Source organism: Tenrec ecaudatus, chromosome 6, assembly GCF_050624435.1.
Source record: "Tenrec ecaudatus isolate mTenEca1 chromosome 6, mTenEca1.hap1, whole genome shotgun sequence".
Classification (NCBI taxonomy): domain Eukaryota; kingdom Metazoa; phylum Chordata; class Mammalia; order Afrosoricida; family Tenrecidae; genus Tenrec; species Tenrec ecaudatus.
In genome coordinates, this window is record NC_134535.1 from 7,147,405 (window position 1) to 7,170,626 (window position 23,222).

Below are 23,222 nucleotides of genomic sequence, written 5' to 3' on the forward strand. Positions count from 1 at the left end.
GCTTGGAAACCCACAGGGGCAGTTCTACCCTGTCCGTGGGGTCGCTATGGGTCGGCATCGACTCGAAGGCAGGGAGTCTAGTTTTCTCAGCCGCGCACCACGGCACCCTCGAAGGTGGGCGCCATCGCCAGTCCCAACGTGACAGAGTCGGAAGCGAGGAGCGCGGGAAGCAGAGGGTTAACAGTCTCCCCGCCGATGGCCACCCGGCGGGCCTCCTCCAGCAGGCCGCACCCTTCTCTGCCCATTTGCTGGCCGCTCCGGCGAGCGAGGCTGGAGGGCGTAGCACCGCGTCCCCGAGGAGGAAGTAACGCCGGAAACGACCCGAGGCATGACCCGGAAGCAGTCGCCGGCTCCGCGGCCGCGGCTGTGGTTGCCATGGCGCCGCCCCGGCAGTGGAGCGCGCGTGCGCGGAAGGCCGGCCCCTGGTGGGCGGGGCCGGGGCGCGGCCCTCCTCCGCCCCGCTCCACCTTGCAGCACCCTCCTCCGCCTCCCTCTGCGCAGGGAGCCCCAGGTGAGGCCGCCTCCCGCGCCCGAGGGTGTGGCCGTGCGGGCGGGCGGGGCGCGCGAGGGCGCATGCGTGAGCGCCCGGCCGCCGGCGTCCCCCCGGAGAGTCGCCGCTGACCACGGTCCGCTTCCTCCGCCGGCTTCCCATGCCTCGCCTCGCGCCGCGCCATTATTGTAAATGCATGATTATTACTCTTTCTCGGATGATTTGCGGTTTCCCCGCAATTTCACTGTGCGGGACCTGTTTCCTCTTCTGCAGGCTGTATTGTTTCTGGTGGCATCTTTTGCGGGGCGCGGTGCACCTGTGGCCAGAGCGCTGGGCAGGAGGTGGAGACTCCTCCCCGCCCTCCCAGGGTGCCTGTGACAAAGCCATTTTCGCCTCCTCCCCCCTGTTTGCCCATCAGAGTCGCCGGGTGGGGGTGGGGGTGAGGGCGGAGTATGTGTGTGTGCCAACGGTTCACGCACTACCTGCCAACCCAAAGAGAGGTTGGCAGTTCGCGCCCACCCAAAGGCGCCTCGGAAGAAAGGTCTGAGTGTCCGTTTCCCATAAATCGGCCAATGGAAGCCCTACAGGCCCAGTTCTATTCGGACACACGTGGGGTCACCAAGAATCGGAGTGACAGGCAGTACTTGCTAACTGGTTTCCCATGGGGACGATGGGGCTGTGGTCGCGCCTGAGGTTGCCATCTACTCCCTAGGAGCTGGGCGCTGCAGGGGGTTACCGCCAGTGGAAAAGTGTCCCATCCTTATAATCTTCCTGTGAGCAGACCAGGTGGCTGCTTTGTTCAGGGCGCAGGTACTGAGCACGCTGACAGTGCTGGGGGGTGGGACTGTAGGGCCTGGTCAGCAACCCTGGGGGCCAGTGCTGTCACCCACTGGAGATGTGGACATGGTCACAGTCATGGCCTCTTGCAGAGGAAGGTGGAGGTGATATCTCTATTCTGTTGTTTTCTACTCTGAGGTCCGCAAGGTCCCGGGTTTGAAACCACCAGCCTCCTTGTGGGGGAAAGCTTTTTATTTTATTTTTTTAATTTTTTACTCCTGTAAACAGTTACAGTCTCTGAAACCCACGGGGGCAGTTCCGCTCTGCCGTACAGGGACGCTGGACGCTCTGAGTGGGCATCCACTCGATGGCAGTGGGTTGAGCTTTGGGTTTCGGTCTCACCTCCTGTTCAGAGAAAATGCGGTGGAGAGAATGCAGGTGTGGGAGAGGGCCCAGCTTGTGATTGTTTGTGATCAGAATATCTCCAGTAGCAGGGGCCAGACCCAGGAGAGAGAAATGGTTCTTACTGGCCGTGGGTTCTTCTCTGTGGCTCAGTGGGTCTCCCCAGTGGCTGGCTTGGCTTTTGTCTGGAGGCAGGAAGAGCTCCAGGAGACGACAGACTTCTTGACAAAGCATGTGCCCCAGTGATGCTGCCACACTCGTGGGACCAAGTGGTACCCCCAGGCTCCTGCCCTGCCACACCAAGCTGCGAAGTCCCCGTGGTTGGTTGATGAGGGCACTCTCTTTGCAGCTGAAGCAGCCCCATCTGGTGGGCGAGGGGTGGCCCAGTCCAGTGCCTGAAACATGCAGCACTTCCTGGAGTGTGTGTGGAGGGAGCTCGTTCCTTTAACGTCCTTCATATATCAGCTGTCGTTAGGGTGCTCGCTGTCACTCAACACTGTTCTGGGTGTGAGATTCACCAAGAGACGCGGTGGGACAGTCTTCTCTGCAGGAACCCTGGTAGCGCAGTGGTTAAGCATTCAGCTGCAAGCCGAGAGGTTGGCGGTTCGAACGCTCCCAGCAGCTTCCTAGGAGAAGACCTGCAAAGCCACATCTGGAAAGATGGTGGTGCTACCCTGTCACGTGGTGTCACAGGGACTTGGCATTCCACTGGCGGGCACCTCACTCTGGCACGGAACCTTTGTTCTTCTCTGATGGAGCTGGCGTGGCTGTGCCGTCACCTGGACCTGACATGGGAGCCCGACCTGGAACCACCTGGAGAGCAGATTCCAGAGCTGGGCTTTCTAAGGGGCTCCAGGCCTGCTGGTGCAGGCTGGCTCTCAGGAGCAGAAGTGAGGGCCCGGGGACGGGGGTGTGGGGGGAGGCCTTGAGATTGGGAAAGCCTTTTTGGAGAGACCTAGGTCCTGGGTTGGGCGTGGGCGTGGGCGTGTGAGAAGAGCAGAGCCTGCCAGGATGTGGTGTGGTGGGTGTGATGGGCCAGAGGAAGGCCTGGGACTGGAGGAGACAGACAAAGCCAGGGGCGGGGGGCTGTGGGGATATCACACGGGGGGGGGGGGGCGCAGCCTGGCAGGTATAGGAGGGCTGCCACACCTCCCCCTCCCACTGCCGTGAGGAATCTCTGGGGTGGGGTGTTTTGAGCAGAGGGCTGACTAATGACTAGATGTTGGTGTTTGAGAAGATGCTCTGGGGCAGTGAGTGCAGCAGGGCAGGCAGCGAGGACGCCCAGGGGGCTGACCAGCTGGGAAATGTGAGGAGAGATCTGGATGATGCTGGGAGAACGAACACAGGCTCACCTCGTTTCACTGGGAGTCAGAGAGAGAGAGAGAGAGAGAGAGAGAGAGAGAGACATAGACACATGCTGGTCTTTCTCATCATGTCCGAACCCCTTCATCGTCCTGTTGTAGCCCGAACAAACCAAGGTGCGGTGCCAGCTTCACTTTGACGTGCTCCGGGGCAGGGAACAACCCCCAGACTCTTAACGGCTGGATCCAGGAGGCCTGGAACCCAACGAGCAACAGCATCTCCGAAGCCAGCCTGTAGACATTTCTCCCCCAGGGCCACGGATGATGGCAAGCGTGTGGGTGTAAGCACTCAGGGGAATGTGTGCCTCCCTTCCACTTCTCTTGGTCTGGCCAGGGGAGTGCCTTCTCTGCTGATCCCAGATGCAAGCCTGGAACCGAGCACCAAGCTGCTGCAGGGGGCTGTGGGCTGCCCGGATGCAAAGCTGTTCTCAGGCTTGTGAAAGTGCTCAGCTGCCAACTGGAAGGTTGGGGGCCCCAGTGCTCTCTGAGGTGCCTCCGAAGAAAGACCTGGCAAGCTACTCTTGCAAAATTGGCCAACGGAACACCCAGGGTTCCCAGTGCTGCTGTGAGTGGGTGTCCGCCTGCAGCCACTGATTTGTTTTTTTGTCACCACCCCCACTTGCTGGGGAATGTGACCCAGATTGTGCCCTGACAGTGACCAACTGTTCTGGTTCCAGGGTGGCTTTCCATGGCTGGTGTACCTCTCCTGGTGGCAGCCTGCTGCAGCCCCAGCGGTGCTCCGTGTGATGATGGCGCCCTGGGCAGGGTTTATGGTGCTCTGTCGTGAAGGTGGCCTATGAGTGAGTCACGTCCATTCACGTGAGGCCCCAGAGATGTCACCTGTCAGGCGGACCCTTAACCTGTTTCCTGCCTTAGAAGGAAGTGACAGCCAAGCATTCAGCTCTAGAAAGGAAACCAAACTCACTGCCCTCGCCATTGCTGACTCACAGGGACCCTACAGGACAGGGTAGAACTGCCCCTTGTGAGCTTCCCAGAGGGTAACCTTTCTCCCTCTCAAAACCTCATCGCCACTGAGTTGATGGCGACTCATAGAGACCCTTGAGGACAGAATAGAACTGCCCCTTGTGAGTTTCCAAAACTGTAGCTGCCCTCGTCTTTCTCTCTTTCTCGGAGCGGCTGGTGGTTTCAAACTGCCGACCTTACAGAAATCACAACCCGACCTGTAACTGCCACACCACCAGGGCTCTGTCTCTCTCCCTATCAATTATGTAAGTAAGGACTTCTTTTCTGAGGGCAAGGTATTTCTTCCTCTATGAAATCGGGTTGAGAAGGAGCCGGCCAGTCTTCTGCCGTGTGGCACTGGCCCGGGATCTATTTGTCAATTCGACAAATACATTTTCAAGCCCCTTTGTAGTTTCCTGAGGAGCTCTGGTGGCACAGCAGGTTAACCATTAGAAGATGAACCTCGAGGTCGGTGGTTCAAGCCCACCAGCTGCTCTGCAGGAGGAAAATGAGGCGGTCTGTTCCTGTAAAGAATTAGTCTCAGAACCCCAAGGAGTCATTCTACTCTGCCCAATAGGGTTGCATGAGAATCGACTCAACGACAGTGGGTGCGTTGGGGTCTCTGGCCGTGGAAACTGCTGGGATAGACATCAGCCACCCCACATCCCATGACGTGGGAGACACGTGGACACTAGCAGCGTCAGTGTGGGAGGGAGGCAGTGTAGGTTGTCAGCAGCTTGCAGTTTCTCCCTCCTCTGCACGTTGCTATCTGAGCCCCGCCTTCCTCACCTGTAATGGAGACCCCTGCCCACAGCACCGTTAAGGAATGATCCCTGTGAACTTCCCACCCCAGGCCCGACACTTGTAGAACTCCGCACGTGATGGCTGTGCGGCGTTTAAGCGATTCCCACTGGGAGCAGCCCTAGGTGGTAAAACTAACTTGCCCCATGTAACTCGGTGAGGGTGGGCTGTGCCCCCCGGGGAGTAGGGCCGGGGTGGGAGGAGCACATGGAGCTGGACCCAGGAAGCCTTCAGCACCCAGCTCTTTCTGCCTGACATCTTTCCTCTCAGTGAGCTCTTCTGAGAACCTACTGTGTGCAGGCGCACCCACAGCCACCCGCAGAAGCCAGCAGCCCTGTGGAGAAGCTTCCTCCTGCTCAGACCCGTCCAGGGTATTCCAACTCACAGCGGCCTGTAGGACAGACTACAGCTGCTCCAGAGGGCTCTGAGGCTGGAAATCTTTTTCTCTCTCTTTTTTTAATTAAAAGATCATTTTATTGGGGCCTCTTACAGATCTTATAACAATTCCTACATTGATTGTATCAAGCATCTTTGTGCATATGTTGCCATCATTATTTTCTAAACATGTATTTTCTATTGATCCCTTAGTATCAGCTCCTCGTTTTTCCCCCGCCCTCCCCCAAGGCTGTAACTATGGAAAGAGCAGACCCCTTCATCTTTCTGAATGGAGTGGCTGGTCGCTTTGAATGACTTCAATTACCTGCCCATTGTTTAACCCACTGTGCCTCTCAGGGCTCCCGCTCTTACGCATGCACGCACGCATGCGCAAGGAAACTTCAAAATATTCACTGGAAAGTGGAATGTAAAGATAGTGGCCCTTCCCCCACTAACTTTTAAGAGCCACCGCCTACACGTGTGATGGCAAGGATGAGCTCGAGGAATGGCTGACCCCGTGGGAGAGGCCAGCAGGCGCCATGCCCCAAACCCCGGGTCAGTTGTTAGGCTGGTGGTGCATCCCCACTCAAGTAGCTGCAGGAGCAGCGAACCCAAGATCAGCAAGTCGGATGGCGGGCTGCGGGCTCAAGTCCCAAGAACTGAAGGCCAGAAGATGGTGAGCTGGGTGCAGGATCCAACTCGAACAACAAGGGCCAGAAAGTTTGTCCAGAGCACCCATACAGTGGGAGACAGGCCGCACCCTGAGGAAGCTCCTTAAAACCAACAGTGCCTATTCCAGATTACCTCCTGGACGTGACTACGTCATAGAACAGAATGGAGGATAACTGCGTCGTCACATATTTGCCACACTACATTCTTACCGAACCACCCAACCACTGATAACCATGACCTAACCAAACCGTTGATCCATAACCTTAACCATCACAGCCACCTGGTGGAGGGAAATTTCTTAATACAGCTCTTCTACCCAAGTCTCCGCAATTCCCACCAATGAATGGGTGGGACTATGCAAACAGGGTGTGTGTGTGTGTGTACACTAAGCCACACCCCTGGCTATAAGGATGATTTGAAGCTGGAGCAGAGAGAGAAATAGGATCTTGGAAGAACATTGTCTGAAGTGGCCATGCCGACAGTCTCCTGTTTCTCCCATGGAGCAGCTGATGTGTTTGAACCACCAACCTTGTAGTTAGCAGCCCAATGCCTAACCCGTTGCGCCCCCAGGGCTCCTTTGTGTAGTGTGAATTGTTGAAAATGCCCTTCTAAGGACCACCTCCTGGCGCTCAAAGTGCCAGCAGCAACTGGCCAGGAACCCCGTGGGGCTGCAAGTTTCTCTCCCTGGGGTGAAGCAACTCGGAGAACGAGGGTGAGAGGTGGCACAGCTCACAGAATGCCATCGATGTCGCCGAGCTGTCCTAGGAGAAACAGTTGAATGGGTGTCCATTGTGCTGGGTGCACGAACAACAGTCTAGAAGACCAGGGGGAAAACTGGGTGAGGGCAGGGTTCAGAGGAGGAGCAAAGCGGAGGACTGCTGGTGACCTGGGCCGGGTGGTTGCCAGCACGAGGCGATCGATGGGAAGGGGACTCGTGGGCCTGCAGTTCCCCCCTCTGCCGCCAGGGGCGGAGGGGCGGCCGCAGGTGAGCGGGTTCCCAGAGATTTCTGTCGGGCACTTGCTGCAGACGACATGGGGGACAGAGCAGCCACCGGGCGTTTTGCCGGGTTCCTCCTGGCGCTGGTGCTGCGTGCATCTCATCCGCCATGCCTTTCATTTCAGGTGCGAGAGCGCAGCGCAGGCAGTGAAGCTGCGGAGAGGCTCCATGTCCCCGCGGGCTCCCTGAGTTCCCATGGTAGGTGAACCCCGACCCCCCCCCCCGGGGGGGAAAGCCTCGCTGTCTACACCCCCCCCCCAGTACTGCTTCCTTGTGATTTGGGGGACCGTGTTCATGACACGTTGCGCGCCCCGTGAGTGGGCATGGGCGCGGTGGGCGCGAGTGTGGTCTCTGGTTGGACAGTTGCGCACAGAGGGCCTCGGACGTTGGTTACGTTTTCCCGGTGTCCGCCCGCCCCTCCCTCGTGTTTCCGAGGCTCCATTTCCAGTACTGCGGTCCCTGCGCCCTCACCGCCTCGGCTTCGATTCAGGGTCAGTGTTGGCCTTTGGGCTTCATAAAAACCGCGAGTTCATCGAGGGCTGTATTCCGGGAGAAAAGCCGCACCCCCACCCTGATCCGGGCTCAGTCCTGCACCTCCTCTGAGGCCCGGCACCCTGCCAAGGACATACAGAGAAGGCCCCGGGGTGGCCCACAGGGTGGCCAACCTCAGATTGGAGGTTGGGCTTTACCCAACCCTACCATGGCAAAAAGGTCTCCGGATCAGTAGGCTTCTGTGTACAAAACCAAAAACCCACCTCCCTGCCATCCAATTCATTCTGATCCCTGCGACCACAGAGGACAGAGTAGAACTGGCCCTGATTCTGAGACTTGACATCTTTACTGAGCGGATAACTCAGTCTTTCTCCCACAGAGCAGCTGGGGGGTTTGAACCCGTGACCTTGAGGTTAGCACCTCAACATGTAGCCCCCACTCCTCCAGGTCTCCTTTCCGTAAAGATAAAACCAACGAAACTCACTGCCATGGAGCTGAAGCGGACCTACAGGGACCCATAGGACAGGGCAGAAGTGCCCCTGTGGCTTTCCGAGGCAGCTAATGCCTTCTGAGAGAAGAAAGCCTCCCCTTTCTCCTGAGGAGCTGCTGGTGGTTTCAAACTGCAGACCTTGCAGTCCTGTCGGGTAGCCTGCTAGCTAGCAGAGTTCCCGAGAACCCCCTCTAGAGCAGTTTCACCCTGTGGCACGAGGGGCGCTGTAAGTTAGAGGCCAATGTAAAGGCAGCTAAGTGCTTCTCCAAAAATAAATAGCGTGGAGCAACGCCAGGAGGGGCTTCCAAAAGCTCATGGAAACGCGGGCTGAAAAGATCATGGACATTTCCCCACGTAGGTTTTGAACCCTCCTCAAGTTTACCCATCTGCCTTTCGAATGTGAGGCTCCCAGACCCAGGAGCAGCCAGGAGCCCTGGCGGCACAGTGGTTATGCGTTGGGCTGTGATCTGCAAGTTTGCAGTTCGAGACCACCAGCCTTGCCTCAAGAGGAAGTCTGTCTACTCCAGTAGGGGCAGTCTGCCCTGCCCTACAGGGTCTCTGAGTTGTCATTGACTCCATGGCTGTGACTTTGCTTTGGTTCAAACCCCCGCTGCCCTTTGAGAGAAAGACGAGGCTTTCTGCTCTCGCAAAGGGGTACAGTCTGGGAAACCCACAGGGGCAGCTCGACCCTGGCCCATCCGGATGCTGTGCATTGGAATTGACTTGATGGCAGTGAATAACCAGAAGCCGTTTATCATTTACATCCTACGTGTAACTGTGATGGACTCTATGTATTGTTATTTTGTCAGTTTATTGGCATTGGGTGAGTGTTCTCAAAACACATGGGTTTCCCAGCCAAGAGTCTGTACACATTTTGTCTGTGACACTGATTGGGGTCCTCTCAGTGGGGTGACAGCACCCCTCACTTCCTCCCAACCATCCGTCCATCCATCCATCCATCCATCCTAACCTCTCCTGCCTCCTGAGCCTTCTTACAGGCACCAGCTGCCCATAGATCTTGTGAGGTTTGGCTGAAAAGAGGGTTCGGGGGTGTATTATCAAAGGGTGATACAGGATCCCTGGTGGCATTGTGGTTATACATTGAGCTGCCACCTGCAAGGTCAGAAGTTCAAAACCACCAGCCACTCCTCAGGGAAAAGACGAGGCTTTCTGTTCCCTCAGAGTCACAGTCTCGGAAACCCACAGGGGCAGTCCTGCCCTGTCCTAGAGGGTGGCTATGAGGCAGCAATAGCAGGGAGTGTTTACTTGTGTTGGAAGAGGGATGCCTTACCATTTTCCAAATTTTTATTTTATTTTGCCTTCTGCTCTCCCCACCCCCACACCAGGTGGGTGGTCCAAAATCACCAGTGAGATTTATGTGGTGGAGGGACCCCAAGGCTGAGGAGGGCAAGTACCCCAGTAGAAAGCCCAATTCTGCGGTTGGCCTCTAGGGGGCAGAGTGTAAGCAGGAATTGCCTGGGACTTAGGGCAGCAGGGGCTGAAAGCAAAGAGTGAAAGGTCAGATCCCCTGGGCAGTTGGCTTTGATGTGATTCTGTTTATGCATGTGTGTGTGAATGTACATGTTTGTCTGTCCGGGATCTACCAGTATTCTGGGCTAAGCGTCCCCAGCATCTGAGGGTCTAGTCCTGGTAGGGCTTTGCCATGTGTGATGTGGGGCCTGCCTGCTGGCTGACTGGTCACTTAGTCCCCACTGGTGTCTCTGGTTCCCCGAGGACAGCGATTGGCCGTGTGGAAGGCACACAGTGTGGAGTCAGATCATCCTGACTGTGAGCCAGGACTCCTACCACCCACTCCCTCGGGTCAGGTTTGTACACAGACTTGTAACCTTGGTGCCTCCACTTCCTCATCCTTAACATTGGGGTGATGACGCCCACACGGCCAGCTGGGTGCTGGCCTCTGCACCGTATGTGTGTCCCCTCCCTCGCTTAATACTCACAACTCGCACCCTGGAGTCCTCGGTTGGTGCGAATGGTGAGTGTACCTGGCTGCTCGCCGAAAGGCTGGTGGTTCCGGTCCATGTAGAGGTGCCTCGGAAGAAAGGCCTGGCAGCTTCTGAGCCATTAAAAGCCCGAAGCACTGTCCTGCACACCTGGGGTCACCCAGTATCAGAGTCCACTCAGCGCCAACAGGCTCTCCCCATTTTGCAGCCTTGGGAGTGGAGGTACAGAGAGGTTAAGTGACTTGCTCCGAGCCTCACAGCAAGTGGGTGGTGGAACTGGGCTGGTGCTTGTTATCTTGGGGGTTCCCTTTTCCCACCCTGCCGCCCTCTCCAGGTGTTGCCAGGTCCCCATCTCCTCCTTCCTGTCAAGTCATCCCCAAGGTGAAGCCACTGCCAGTCCCCACTCAGAGGGGCCCCGGGGATCCCACTCACAGGGCTGTGGGCGCCAGCCTCTGGTCGGAACCCCCAGGGGGGCAGGCACTTTTCTCTTTCAGACTGTATTTCACCCGCTGTTGTTGAGAACGCACGCAGGGAGACAGGCACCGGCAGTCCCGTCTGCTTGTGCAGTTCCTTGCAGGACTGACCTTTGAGGGTGCAGCCTGCTCACCTGCCCTCAGGCTGTTGCTCCCCGTTCACACCCACTCCCTATCCCCCCCTGTCCTGTGTTGTCCCAATTCACGTTCGCGGCTTCACCTCTGTGACCTCTAGCACCCACTGCAGTGGCTCCACAGCTCTCACAGACAGACCTCGTGACCAAAGTGTTCGTGAAGGCAATGAAAACGCCGTCATGCCAGTGAGACATGCTCTGGGCGGATCTGTCTTTCAGGGCACATTCCAGAGTTCTGTAGAGTCAGCTAATAAACTCCCCGAGCGCAGACCACTTTGCTGGAAGCCTCTGCAAAAGGCCGTCCACTCAAGCACCGTTGGGGGCAGCAAGCCCAACTCCTGTATTAAGTGCCCAGTGCACCCCATTCTAGGGTGCCTTAGCCCAGAGGCAGTCAGCTGCACTTGCGAGGGTCGGCAAGTCAACTTCCCTAATTAAGTACCCAGAGGCACCCCCACTCTGCAAGCCAGCCTCCTGCTGCGGGGGTGGGGTGTGTGTGTGTGTGTGTGTGGGTGGGTGTGGGTGTATGTGTGTGTGTGTGTATGTGTGTGTGTGTATGTGTGGGTGTGTGTGTATGTGTGTGTGTATGTGTGTGTGTATGTGTGTGTGTGTATGTGTGTGTGGGGGTGTGTGTGTGTGTATATGTGTGTGTGTGTATGTGTGTGTGTGTATGTGTGTGTGTGTATGTGTGTGTGTATGTGTGTGTATGTGTGTGTGTGTATGTAGGTGTGTGTATGTGTGTGTGTATGTGTGTATGTGTGTGTGTGTATGTGTGTGTGTGTGGGTGTGTGTGTGGGGGGGGTGGGGGGGTGGGGTGTGTGTGTGTGTGTGTGTATATGTGTGTGTATGTGTGTGTGTGTATGTGTGTGTGTGTATATGTGTGTGTGTATGTGTGTGTGTGTGTATGTGTGTGTGTGTATGTGTGTGTGTATGTGTGTGTGTGTGTATGTGTGTGTGTATGTGTGTGTATATGTGTGTGTGTGTGTGTGTGTGTGTGTGTGTGTCTTTGAAAAGTCCACCACTGTTGTCTCATGCTCTAGCTCCTGGTTCTGATGCTGCTCCTTCTCGGCACACAGCTGTCATCTGGATCCGGGGTGGGGGGTTCACTGTGCAGGGGTCCCGAGGACGCGCTGCACTCCTGGCTCTTGCTGGTCATGAGATCCCTCCTCGTGCTTCCCAGAGGGCTCCTCTTATACCCAGCAGGACGGTGCTCCAGGGAATCCTGCTTGCAATTACTCACGGCGAAGCCTATCAGTATCTACACACACATGCCCCCCCCCCCGCACCCTTCCCTACCCACACTTGGTGGGAGTTAGAGACTTTGACTAGAAGGCCCACATTAAACATTTCCCTGCCCCCGCACGCCTACTGACCTTTCGAGTTGTTGGTGTCAATTGGATCCCCTAAAATGAGCAGGGCCCAGGCTGTGCCAGGCGCTGGCCAGGCCTGTGCTGGGCCCTTAGTGACAGCAGTGAAGGGGACACCAGCTCCCTGATGCCTAGCAGAGCTTCGGAGGGGTGGGAGGGGTGGGGAGTTTCCCACCCTTTCTGGGGAGTCAGGGAGGCTTTGCGGAGGGTGGGGTGTTGATGCTGCTGATGGGTGGGCCCTGCAGAGCACCAGCATATGCCAAGGCCCTGGGGTAGGTGCAAGACAGGGTACTGTACCTAATTGTACAGGGCACTGTACCTAATTGTACATGTGAGCCCACTGACCCCACACATGCTGACAAGGAGCCCTGGGGGCTGTCGTCGGAGGGAGGGAGGCATGTTCAGATAGGCACAAAGGACTCTGCAGATGAAGAGAGAGAACAGGGCACTGGGTGAGGAAGCAGGGGGCATGGTGGGGGGCAGGTACTGCCATCAGGACTCCCACCTGACAGCAGCCAGGACCCCCATTCAGGGCTTCTCCACAACCCCCCACCACACCCCAGCCACCTTCCCCACTTATGGCCTGTGTCCCCGACATGTGTAGCTCCCATCATGGGACAGGGGCACCGGTTGTAATGGCGCTCTTTCTCGGAAGCAGCCAGTGTCTTATTTGGGCTGGGTCAGCCCAGCCTGTGCGTCATAGGGTGTTCCTCAGCACCCTTGCCCACCAGATGCCAGTAGCACTCTCCACTCCCGTGCGTGCGACAGCCAGAGTGCTTCTAGAGGGGGTCGTGGGGGACGCCCGTGGTCGGAGGGGACGGGAGGGGTGGAAGGCTGGCGCTTCCCACCTGGATTCACCGGGTCTCTCCCAGGAGGATGGCCGGAAAGGTGAAATGGGTCACTGACATCGAGAAGTCGGTGCTGATCAATAACTTCGAGAAGAGAGGATGGATCCAAGTGACGGAGAACGAGGACTGGAATTTCTACTGGTGGGTGAGGCTGAACTGGGACCCGCTGCCCCCCACCCCCAGGCCTGGCATCAGGATCCTTAGTTCCAGCATCCGGGCCACAGTCTGCAGCTCGGGAGGGGTTCTGCCTGTAGCAGTGGGGTCTTCAAGCCCAGAACATTCTTTCCTGAGGGCATTTACCCACGTGGGCAGTTTGAGTCGGAGGAGAGAAAGCCATGTGGGAGCATGCATGGCGGAACCTTCTGCACTCTGGCTAGCTGCCTAGGGTGTGAACTGAGCATGCGCAGTGAAGGTCTTCCCCCCCCCCCCCATGCATGTAGCTGTAAGGTGTGATATTCGAGGCCAGTTTGGCTAGTGGGCGTGGCTTCATCCTACGTGGGACCAGTGAGAAGCCCCAGCCTCATGTCCCCCTTCCAGTGAGGTTCCTGTCAATTGGGGATCGTATTAGGGGTGGGGCAGTAGTTGGGTTCAGGCTTTGAGTGAGGGTAGACAAAGAATGGGGGTTACGGATGGGCGCGGGGGTACGAATTGTTCTTGCTGTTATTCCAACGCATGGCGACGGTGTGTGCCACAAAACGAAACAGCAGCTGGCCCTGCGCTGCCCTGCCATGCGGAAGGCCGACCGGCTCCATGTGCTGCAGCGTGGCTTCCTGCTTCGTTCAGATTTTGCCCATGGAGGCTTCCTCAAGGCTGGAGTTTTTCTAAAATTCTTTCCGTTAAAGATATGCTGAGGGTGTTCTTCCTTTGGGGTTACTAACTCGTGAGTCCACGCGCGCTCAGTAGAACGTTTCACCTACTGCTCGGCTCGTACAGTTCATCGTGTGTCCATTGCCTTGGCCACTCTGATTAAGCATGAGTTTCAGGTCTCTTCTGATCTGACATCCTCTTTGATCTTCCCCTTCTTCCTGCCTTTTCAATGACCTTTTGCTTTCTTCATGTCTGATGTTCCCAGTGTCCCAACACAGCTCATCTGGTCCTCTGTCAGTAGTGCTCAGTGCAGCAGATCTCTTTCTGAAATGTTCTTGAAAGTCAGGTGGGATATACTCAGGGTCGTATTTTGGCTCTTGGGGTCTTGTTAACATTTTCTTCAACTTCAACCTGAACTTACATCTGCGCAATTGACAGTCTGTTCCACAGTCAGCCACTGGCCTGGCTTTAGCTGCTGCCATGGAGCTTCGACAGGAGCAATCGATGTGTTTCCTGTGTATTCCATCTGGAGAGGTCCTTGTGTGTATCTCCTTCTGTGCTGCTGAAAAAAGGTGTTTGCTATGAAGAAATCGTTGGTCTTACAGAATTCTATCATTTTACCTCCAGTTTTATGTCTATCACCAAAATCACAGTTTCCAACTATTGCTCCTTCGTTTTTGTTTCCAACCTTTGCATTCCCAACACCAATAATTATCAATGCATCTTGATTGCATATTTGATCAATTTTATACCAGTTATTAACTGACGGTTGCAGCTGTTGCTTCCCACTTAGAGTCGTGCCCCTTTGGCAAACGGAGTTCCCGTCCCCGAAGGCTTTACCCTTTTAGCGTTAGGGTCAGGAATGGAGTTCCGGCTGGGGTTGAAGATAGAATTCACGTTAGTGGGAAGCATAGGTTAGGGTTAGGATCAGGGAAGCTGGTGCCCCTGGGAGGAGAGGGGAATTATGGGACACAGGCCTTGGGGCTTCCTTTTGCCTGAGGGTGTGAGTTGTACCGATTGAAATAAGTGAAGCAAAACAATGCCCAAGCAACCAGCGAGGGTTAGACTCAGAAAGACACTGGTCATTCATTCCTGGAAAGCCTGGGCATCCTGCTAGACCCTGCTTGGCCCGAGCCTTCCCATAACCTCTCCCCTCCTGCCTCTGGCCTCGGGCTGGGGGAAGGGAAGGGCAGGAAGCCCAAGGCCCTCTGCAGTCTGGTCCGGGGGCTAAGTGTCACCTACACTTGCCACTAATTGAGAGAGGGGGGGGGTGCCTGGCCAGTCTGCAGCTACTCCTCCCTGGGACAGTCACGTCTGTCCCTCGTGCTCACCACCATATGTCTGTCCCTCCTGGCACACGTGTGTGCACATGCATGCTCCGTGGCCCACCCTGCACTGCCTGGCCAGCTCCCGCCCAGGCCCGAGCCTACCTCCCCACTGGCCGCTGGCCGCTGTGTGCTCCTGCACCGGGCCGGGCCTCACACTGCGCTTGTTCACTGTGATGTGGGTGAAAGTTTCCAGAGCGCGTTGGTTTTTCCACTCCACCCGTTCTGATTCATGACCTGGACCGCAGCCCCCACAGCGGAGGTGCCCTCTTCCCCCTTCCTCCCCAGCCTTCTCGTGTCCTTCCATCCTTCCCTTCCCTTCCCTGCCAGCTCGGAGCTGCCTCCAGGCACCGGCTGCCCTTTTGGTCTCAGAGGGTCGTTTGTGCCCAGGAGGGCGGGCCTCCTTGCTGTGGCCATGCACGCTGAGGCTGGTCTCCCCATGAGCCTGGGCACCATGGTTCCAGGCTGGCGGGACTAGGGGGACATGGCCTCCTCTGCAGATCTGCCAGTGGCCCGCACCCACCCCGTTAGCCCTGCAGTGTGGAGAGGGAGCAGCAGGCAGCGTTGCCCGTGCCTGTGGATGGCCCAACCTGGCCACTCCAGGCCGCAGGCGGGAACTGCGGGCCCGCCCTGCCCCTGGTGCACATCCCTCCACGTGCGTGTACCCCCACGGGCTTTGCTTGAAGTCACAACGAGCATGTCACGGAATTATGCCTGTGTTTTGCTCTCAGCCACATAGAAGTCACCTGCAAAAGAACACGAACCCCACCACAGCGGCCACGTGAGGTTGGCTATCCACGTCACACACAGAGAACTAAAGGGCGTCCACACCCAGCCCCCGTTTTTCTTGCCCGTGAGTTTGTGGGTGGCCGGTGGTTTCCCACTGTGTCTGGACTGAGCTGTCTCGTCAGTGTTGTGGTGCTTAGTTTTGTGATTGGAGATAAGAAAAGCGGACCCTGACTCTCTGCACCCCTTAGTCGTAAGCCACTGCATTATTTTTGGGGACTGGTCAGGTAGGGGCGAGTCAAGCAGCTGACCTGGCTTTCCTGTGCAAGAACGATGTGGGTTAGGTTTTCCTGGGTGGTCGTGGGGTGTGGTGGATGGAGGGAGACTGGGGGGGAAGAAATGGCAGTCTGCTTCCGGAAGGCCTGCAACTTTGGGAACCCCTTGGGGTGGCTCTACTCTGCCAGGGTCACCCTAAGGCAGAATCCACTTGGCAGCAGGCTTGCTCTTTGGTGTGGATGGTGTCCCGGTGAAGGTCTCAGGTGTAAAGACAAGGAAGGGCTGGTTCTCTGATTCTGTGAGGGCCATGGTCAAGAATCGAGCGGAGGACGCACAGCGGCGGTGGACCCAGCTTGAGCTGGCCGGGCCAGTAGCCACTCACCAGTAGGAATCCTTGCACACCTGAGCCAACCAAGGCGTACACGGCAGGTGATGAAGACTCGTGATTAGGGTTTAGTTCTTAGATGCACAGCCACCCCACGCACCGCAGAAGGAAACCCTGCCCGGCCTGCGCCCGGCTCACAACTGCTCATGCCTGAGCCTGTCCATGCGGCCACTGTGTCCGTCCATCTCCTCGAGGGCCTTCCTCTTTGTTGCTGCCCCTCTACTTCACCAAGCACGACGTCCCTCTCCAGGGACGGGTCTCCCCTGACACCATGTCCTAACTACAAGAGACCGAGTCTCGCCATCCTTGCTTCTCCACCGAGGAGCATCCTGGCGGTCCTTCTAGGACAGCTGTTTGTTCTCTTGGCAGCCCATGGTACCGCCCACATTCTCGGCCAGCACCAGAACTCCAGTGCACGGATTCTTCTTCCATCTTTATTCAGTGTCCAACTTGCACATGCTCGCTAGGCGGTTGAAAACACCATGGCTCGGGTCAGGTGCCCGAGTCCGGAAAGGACCTCCTTGCCTTTCAGCACCTGAAAGTTCTCATGCAGCAGATTGGCCCAGTGCGGTGCGTCTTTTGATCTCCTGACGGCTGCTCCCCTGAGCAATGCCTATGGGCCCAGGCAAGACGGAATCCTTGCTAACTTCAGCCTAGGCCCCAGCTGGTGCCCGGAGAGGCCCTCAGTGGTCAGCGTGTAAAGGTTGGCAGCGGGGACGGCAGCAGTGGGCATCTGCATCTATGAGGTCATGTGGTTGTTTGCTGGTGTTGAGATGCTGCTGGATTCACCCCTGTCCTCCCGTCGGGACCACTGACAGTGGTGCTCTAGGACCGAGCGGGTGCTCCACACGGATCCCAGGCGGCATCTTTAGGGAGCAGCTGGCGGCCACAGCCTTCTGCTGCTGAGCCACTGCTGGTCCCAGCTCCTGACCCAAGACTTAGCCCCCTGGGCCACTCCTTCCCCGGTACCCCTGTCTCCACCCGGCATGCCCCTGCCACCTTCTCCTCTTCCAGGATGAGCGTGCAGACCATCCGGAATGTCTTCAGTGTGGAAACCGGGTACCGGCTCTCTGACGACCAAATCGTCAACCACTTCCCAAACCACTACGAGCTGACTCGGAAGGACCTGATGGTGAAGAACATCAAGCGGTACCGGAAGGAGCTGGAGAAGGAGGGCAGCCCCCTGGCCGAGAAAGACGAGAACGGGAAATACCTCTACTTGGGTGGGTGCCGCCGGCAGCCAGCCTGCTCAGACTGCACCTGGAACTGGCCGGTCCAGAGGGACTGGGCACCCCAGCACGGAAGTTGCTGTGGGCGCGTGGGGCGGGTCTCTGCATGTGTGTTGGCAAGAGCCGGTCCTCTCTGCTCCGGCGCGGGGTTGCCACTGCATCTAGTGATGGATGCCCAGGACTCTGGCTTGGCCCCGGGCGGTTCCCAAGTCCCTTCACGTGCCAGGGCAAAGTTGCATGTCTGTCCCTCTGGGCCTCAGTGCCCTCCTTGGCTGAGTGGGCATGATGATGGGGTGACATGGGCTAAAAGGGTCAGAGTCCCAGAGCCGGACTGTGCCAGGAGCCAACGGCAAGCCCCTGCTCTGGTGGGCACTGGTTGGACAGCAGGCAGGGGGAGGGGGCATGAAAGGGCACAGGTATGGGCTGGGCTGACCACGGCCCCCTGCTGACCGGCACTGGGGGGTGTCTCGGCCTCTCAGACTTCGTTCCCATCACCTACATGTTGCCCGCCGACTACAACCTGTTTGTGGAGGAGTTCCGGAAGAGCCCGTGCAGCACCTGGATCATGAAGCCCTGCGGCAAAGCCCAGGGCAAGGGCATCTTCCTCATCAACAAGCTCTCGCAGATCAAGAAGTGGTCCCGGGACAGCAAGACCTCCTCGTAAGTGCTGGGACACCGGGCAGCAGGGCCACGTGGCCCCTCCCGCTGCACTCTGGGCCCTGATCTGGAGACCCCAAGGGGTGAGGCGGAGGGGGGGGTGGCTCTCGGTGCCCACTGTTGTACGGAGTCACGGCAGGGCTTCACGACTGCAGAACCATAATCCATTTGGGCCCTCACCTAGGGGAACTTTGGGGCGGGGGTGGGGGCTGACCCCATCGTGGAGCAGGGCCCTCTGGGCCTCTCTGTCCCTCAGAAGCGGGACACTGGTCAGCCATTCACTGGCCGAGTGGCGTTTTTATGTGTAGAGTCTGGGTGACACAGGGACAGGGGACACAGTGGCCCACCCTCCCTGGGAGGCACGCACGATGTGTCTTGGTAGCGCCGTGGGCTGGACTGCAACCAGGGACGTCCTGAGGTGACGTCCTCACCTGCCCATGAAAGTAGTGCCCATGTGCAGTGCGAGCCACGCAGACCTGGTGACGGCGGGCCGGGGGCTCAGTGACAGGCGACCACCCCGTGCCTGCCGCGGCCACCGTGTCAAGTGGTCCTTGACTCAGAGCGGCCTGGTAAGTCAGCACAGAACTGCCCGCAGAGTTCCCAAGGCCACCGTCTGCAGGGCACAGAAGGAAGGGCCGCGTGGCTGGTGCGGGAGCAGGCAGGGCTTCGTTCTGCTGTGCGTGGGCGGCTGTGGGTCAGAGCTGGCTCCGTGGCACCTGACAATGACATTTGTGGAAGCAGGTGGTCTTCTCTCTGTCCCTCGGAGCAGCTGGAGGTTCCAGCCACTGACCTTTCTGTTCACAACCGAGACCTTAGTCACCGCACCGTGAGGCCCCCTTCCCACTGGCCATCAGCATCAAGCACCCAGATGGGCAGACCCTGGGGCTGCCAGTGGTTGCTCACACCATCTCCCAGGGTAGCGTCAGAGAAGCCAGTCCTGTGGGGGTGCCACCTCGCCAGTTCTGTCCCCCGACGGGCAGGCCGCTCACTCGGGGTGGGAGGGGAGGGCAGGCACTGGCCAGCTCTCAAAGGGCACCAGACACAGCCCCCCACTCCGTGCCCACACCCCCTGACTCGGCCGCCCTCCCCAGGTTCGTGTCTCAGTCCACCAAAGAGGCCTACGTGATCTCGCTGTACATCAACAACCCGCTCCTCATCGGCGGGCGCAAGTTCGACCTGCGCCTGTACGTGCTGGTGTCCACGTACCGCCCGCTGCGCTGCTACATGTGAGGCTCCGGGGGAGTGGGGGGCTGTGCCCGTGCGCTGGGGGCACCTCCACTCTCTCCTCATTCCTCACTCAGTTTCCCCAAGCCATGGGGGAGCCCGGGTGGCATCGTGGTTCCACGTAGGCCTGCTAGTCGTGAGGTCGGCAGTTCACAAACCACCAGCCACTCCTTGGGAGAAGGACGAGGCTGCTGTCTACTCTCCCAAAGCATGGCAGGCTCGGGAACTCATGGGCAGTTCTACCCTGTCCTCCAGAGGGCTCGCTGGCGGTGGGTTGGACGCCCTTGGCATGTGCTCCTGACCGCAAGTGCTGTTGGGGGTCACATGACACCCGCCTGGCACCTAGTGAGGAGGGTGGAGTGGGGTGACCCAGGAGGCGGGCTCTCATTCCACGAATGAACCTGCAGACCATTAGAAAGAGCCCAGATCCGTCCCCCTGCTCACATACCCGAGCTTGTCTGACAGCACCTTCTGGGCAGTGTGAGATTCGGGTAGGGTGAAGGCCAGGCAGCTGTTCCACTTCATGCGTGCCCCTCCTACAAGCCCAGCATGGCCCTGATTTCCTGTCTAGGTACAAACTTGGGTTTTGCCGGTTCTGCACCGTCAAGTATACGCCAAACACCAGCGAGCTGGACAACATGTTCGTGCATCTCACCAACGTGGCCATCCAGAAACACGGGGTGAGTGCGCATGAGCCGGGCCGCCTCCCCCGGGAGAGCAGCTGACCAGAGGGCAGGGCTTTCCGGTCCCGGCGGGGCCAAGGTGGGCCCCAGCCTCTGTCCAGTGTAGGTGACGGTGATCGGAGTGCTGGCCCTGAGGACAGAGCCCTGGTGGCACAGCGGGTTAGACATGGGGCAGCTCACCACATGTCGGTGGTTCAAACCCACCAGCTGCTCCAAGGGAGGAAGATGAGGCTGTCCACTCCCTCCATGAGGCCACCGTGGACGGGAGTTGACTCAGTGGCAGGAGTCTGGGTTTGGGCACAGATGGGGGAGGGCAAGAGGCAGGCTCGAAGTGGCAGGATGGCTGCGTATCAGCCCAACGGGGGCAGGCCTAGGACGGTGAAAAAGCATCTGATGGAGTGGGCTTTGTGGGGCCTGTTGCCCACCAGGGCTTCCAGACTTCCCAGAGCCCTGCCAGCATAGCAGGGGAGGCGTGGGGCAGGCTGGCCGGACCTCCGGGAGCCTGGGGAACAGTTCTCAGTTCTCAGGGGTTATTGGGGGCAGGAAGTGGTGTGCTGACTGGAGAGCTCAGCCCTTCTGCAAAGGCTGCTGCCCGAGCCTTCGCAGCCACAGAAACACAGGCATTTATCTGCTTGTTTTCAGTAGATTAAGTTTACATTTAATATTGTTTCTTTTTTTAAAATACTTTTATTGGGGGCTGTTACATCTCTTATCACAATCCAAACATTCCTCCAGTGTGTCAAGCACCTTTGCACCTATGCTGCCAGCATCATTTTCAAAGCATTCTTTTTCTACTTGAGCCCCTGATATCAGCTCTCCATTTATCCCCCCTCCCCTCCTTTATGAATCCTTGATAGTTTATAAATTATTATTACTTTGTCTTATCTTACACTGTCTGACGTCTCCCTTCATCCACTTTTCTGTTGTCCATCTCCCAGGGAGGAGGTTATATGTAAATCCTTGTAATCGGTTCCCCCTTTCTACCCCACCTTCCCTTCACCCTCCCAGTATTGCCACTCTCAGCACTGGTCCTGAAGGGATCATCTGTCCTGAATTCCCTGTGTTTCCAGTTCCTATCTGTACCAGTGTACATCCTCTGGTCCCTGTCTTCCTTTCTACTCAGAAACATCTTCATTCTATTGTGTGATGAGGCAGGCCCACAGGAAGACGGTGGTGCCTAAGGCCAGCCTGACTTTCAGCCCATCAGGTTTGCTATTTGTCAGCTCCCAAATGTATAACTTTGACCTTGCTGAAAGATTGCTGGCTTGGGAGCCAGGCTGGGGCTCAGCGGCCTGGAGAAAGGGCTGCGCCTGGCTGGACCACAAGCCATTTGGCATCCCTGAGGAGAGGACAATGTCTGGCCCGCCAGTGCCTGGTGTCTGGCTCTGGGGCTGCCAGTCTGGAGCAGGAGTGTCCTGTCTGCAGGCTGCCAGGCAGGGCAGCACGTGTGAGCCCACAGAGGAGGGCACTTGGGCGGTCCTCCAGCCACATCCCCTTCAAAGTGACGGCCCTGCAGGTCTCGCCAACAGAGCAGGGGCCAGGAGGCATCCATCAGCTCTAAGATGTGAGCTGCCCCCAGGTCCAATCAGCCCACCGGCCCAGGACAGTGCCCACAGGGTGTCAGCTGGAAGAGCCGGTTACTGGTTTTCCCGGGGGATCAGGAAGCATGTCACAGGAGGTCCTCCACCCCGAATCCCACTGCTAGGGAGTCGATGTTAGCCCCCGGCGACCTACAAAACAGCTGAACTATCGCCAAGGGCTTCTGGGCTATCAGTCTATATGGAAGCAGACAGCCTCATTTTCCTCCCAGGGACCTGCTAGTGGGCTTGAACCACAGACCTCGTGGTGAGCAGCCCAGTGCTTAACCCACGACACTGCCAGGGCTTCTGAGGCACAGTGTAGATGATGGACTCCTATCATGTGCCACATCCCCTCTGTCACAGAATGTCCATTTGGGCCATGTCCGATCACATATAGGTCTAGGTGCCAGGCCCTAGAAAACCTAGGTTCCTATTGCCTAACGGATGCTGCTTTGTGATGCAGGGCACGTCATTCCTGTGTGGTTACTATGTTGCTATGTTAAAGACCTTTCAGTGTCTCTGGAAATGTGCATCGTCTATTACGCGCTGTGTTTGCGTAACTGATGTTAGATCCCAACCAGACTGCCCTGGCTGACATGCAAATTTGACTCAGGACAGATGGGAGCCTCCGGTGGAACTCGGGGACTGCCTGTGTGTGATAGTGGCGTCAGTACCACATCCAAACCACGTCATAGCACCCTGCTTCGCAGAACCCGGGGTGGACCTTCTAGACTGGACACAGTGGCTGCAACAGTGGGCTCACAGTACAGACTGTGAGGCTGGCGCTGCCCGGGCGCTATGTCCCCCTGCTGCACGGAGGGTCCCTGTGAGCTCCTGACAATAGCAGTGAGGGTGTCGAATGACACATGGCCTTTTCTAAGATTTGAGGAGACCATGCTCTCCCCTGGGGGCAGAGGTCATGTCAGCCCAGCTCCCTGGGGGCAGAGGTCATTGCTCAGCTTCCTGGGGGCAGGGGGCATGCCAACCCAGCTCCCTGGGGCAGCACCGGCTGGGGAGAGGGTGGCATGATGGGAGGGTGGGGGACAGTCGGTCACCTGACCTGAGGACGCCCTGCCCCCTTCCATGCAGGACGACTACAACCACATCCACGGGGGCAAGTGGACCGTGAGCAACCTGCGCCTCTACCTGGAGAGCACGCGGGGCAGGGAGGTCACCAGCAAGCTCTTCGACGAGATCCACTGGGTCATCGTGCAGTCCCTGAAGGCCGTGGCGGTGAGGGCCCCGCTTGGGAGGGTCTGCTGGGGAGTGAGGTGGGGCCAGGGGCCCTGGCCTCCAGGTGCTGCCCAGCCTCCCCTGGACGCAGCGCAGGCCGGCTGTGGCCAGGGGATCAATAGCACTCCCGGCAGGAGCCACTGCCCTGAGGTGGGCATGCAGCCTGCCCATCCTGTTGGGCCTCCCGATGTCACCATCTGGGAGCTATTTCGGGCTGTGGGCCCTCAGCCGCCTCGCTAGTCTGCCATGGGGCAGGCGCCCTCAGTCTCTCTCTCTCTCTCTCTCTCTCTCTCTCTCTCTCTCTCTCTCTCTCTCTCTCTCTCGCCTCACGATGCTCACAGAGGGTGGGGGCGGGTTAGGGGAAAGCAGGTGTAGACAGGTGGCATGGGGCTGTGTGCCCCACTTGGCTGAGGCCTCTCTCCTCCCTGTGGGAGGGTGGACACCTCACTGCCCACAGAGCTGGGGCCCAGGCAGACTGGCTCACGCAGCTGTGGAGC

General features: G+C 57.9%; 1 protein-coding gene across 6 annotated transcripts in view; it reads left to right on the plus strand.

The window, feature by feature from the left end:
• The first annotated feature begins 419 nt into the window (after positions 1-419).
• TTLL1 (TTL family tubulin polyglutamylase complex subunit L1) overlaps positions 420-23,222 on the plus strand; it is a 30,337-nt gene continuing 7,534 nt past the window's right edge. Inside the window, exons 1-8 of one of the 6 annotated variants that reach the window (XM_075553526.1) lie at positions 420-511; positions 6,964-7,036; positions 12,625-12,741; positions 17,134-17,342; positions 17,828-18,008; positions 19,097-19,189; positions 19,801-19,909; positions 22,582-22,725. In XM_075553526.1, coding sequence (XP_075409641.1) covers positions 12,629-12,741; positions 17,134-17,342; positions 17,828-18,008; positions 19,097-19,189; positions 19,801-19,909; positions 22,582-22,725 — 849 coding nt within the window. In that variant the 5' untranslated portion in view covers positions 420-511; positions 6,964-7,036; positions 12,625-12,628. Of the gene's footprint in view, positions 512-598; positions 679-6,963; positions 7,037-9,627; positions 9,647-12,624; positions 12,742-17,133; positions 17,343-17,827; positions 18,009-19,096; positions 19,232-19,800; positions 19,910-22,581; positions 22,726-23,222 lie in introns of those variants that run through there. The other 5 variants (XM_075553523.1, XM_075553524.1, XM_075553527.1 and 2 more) reach the window with 5 other exon arrangements.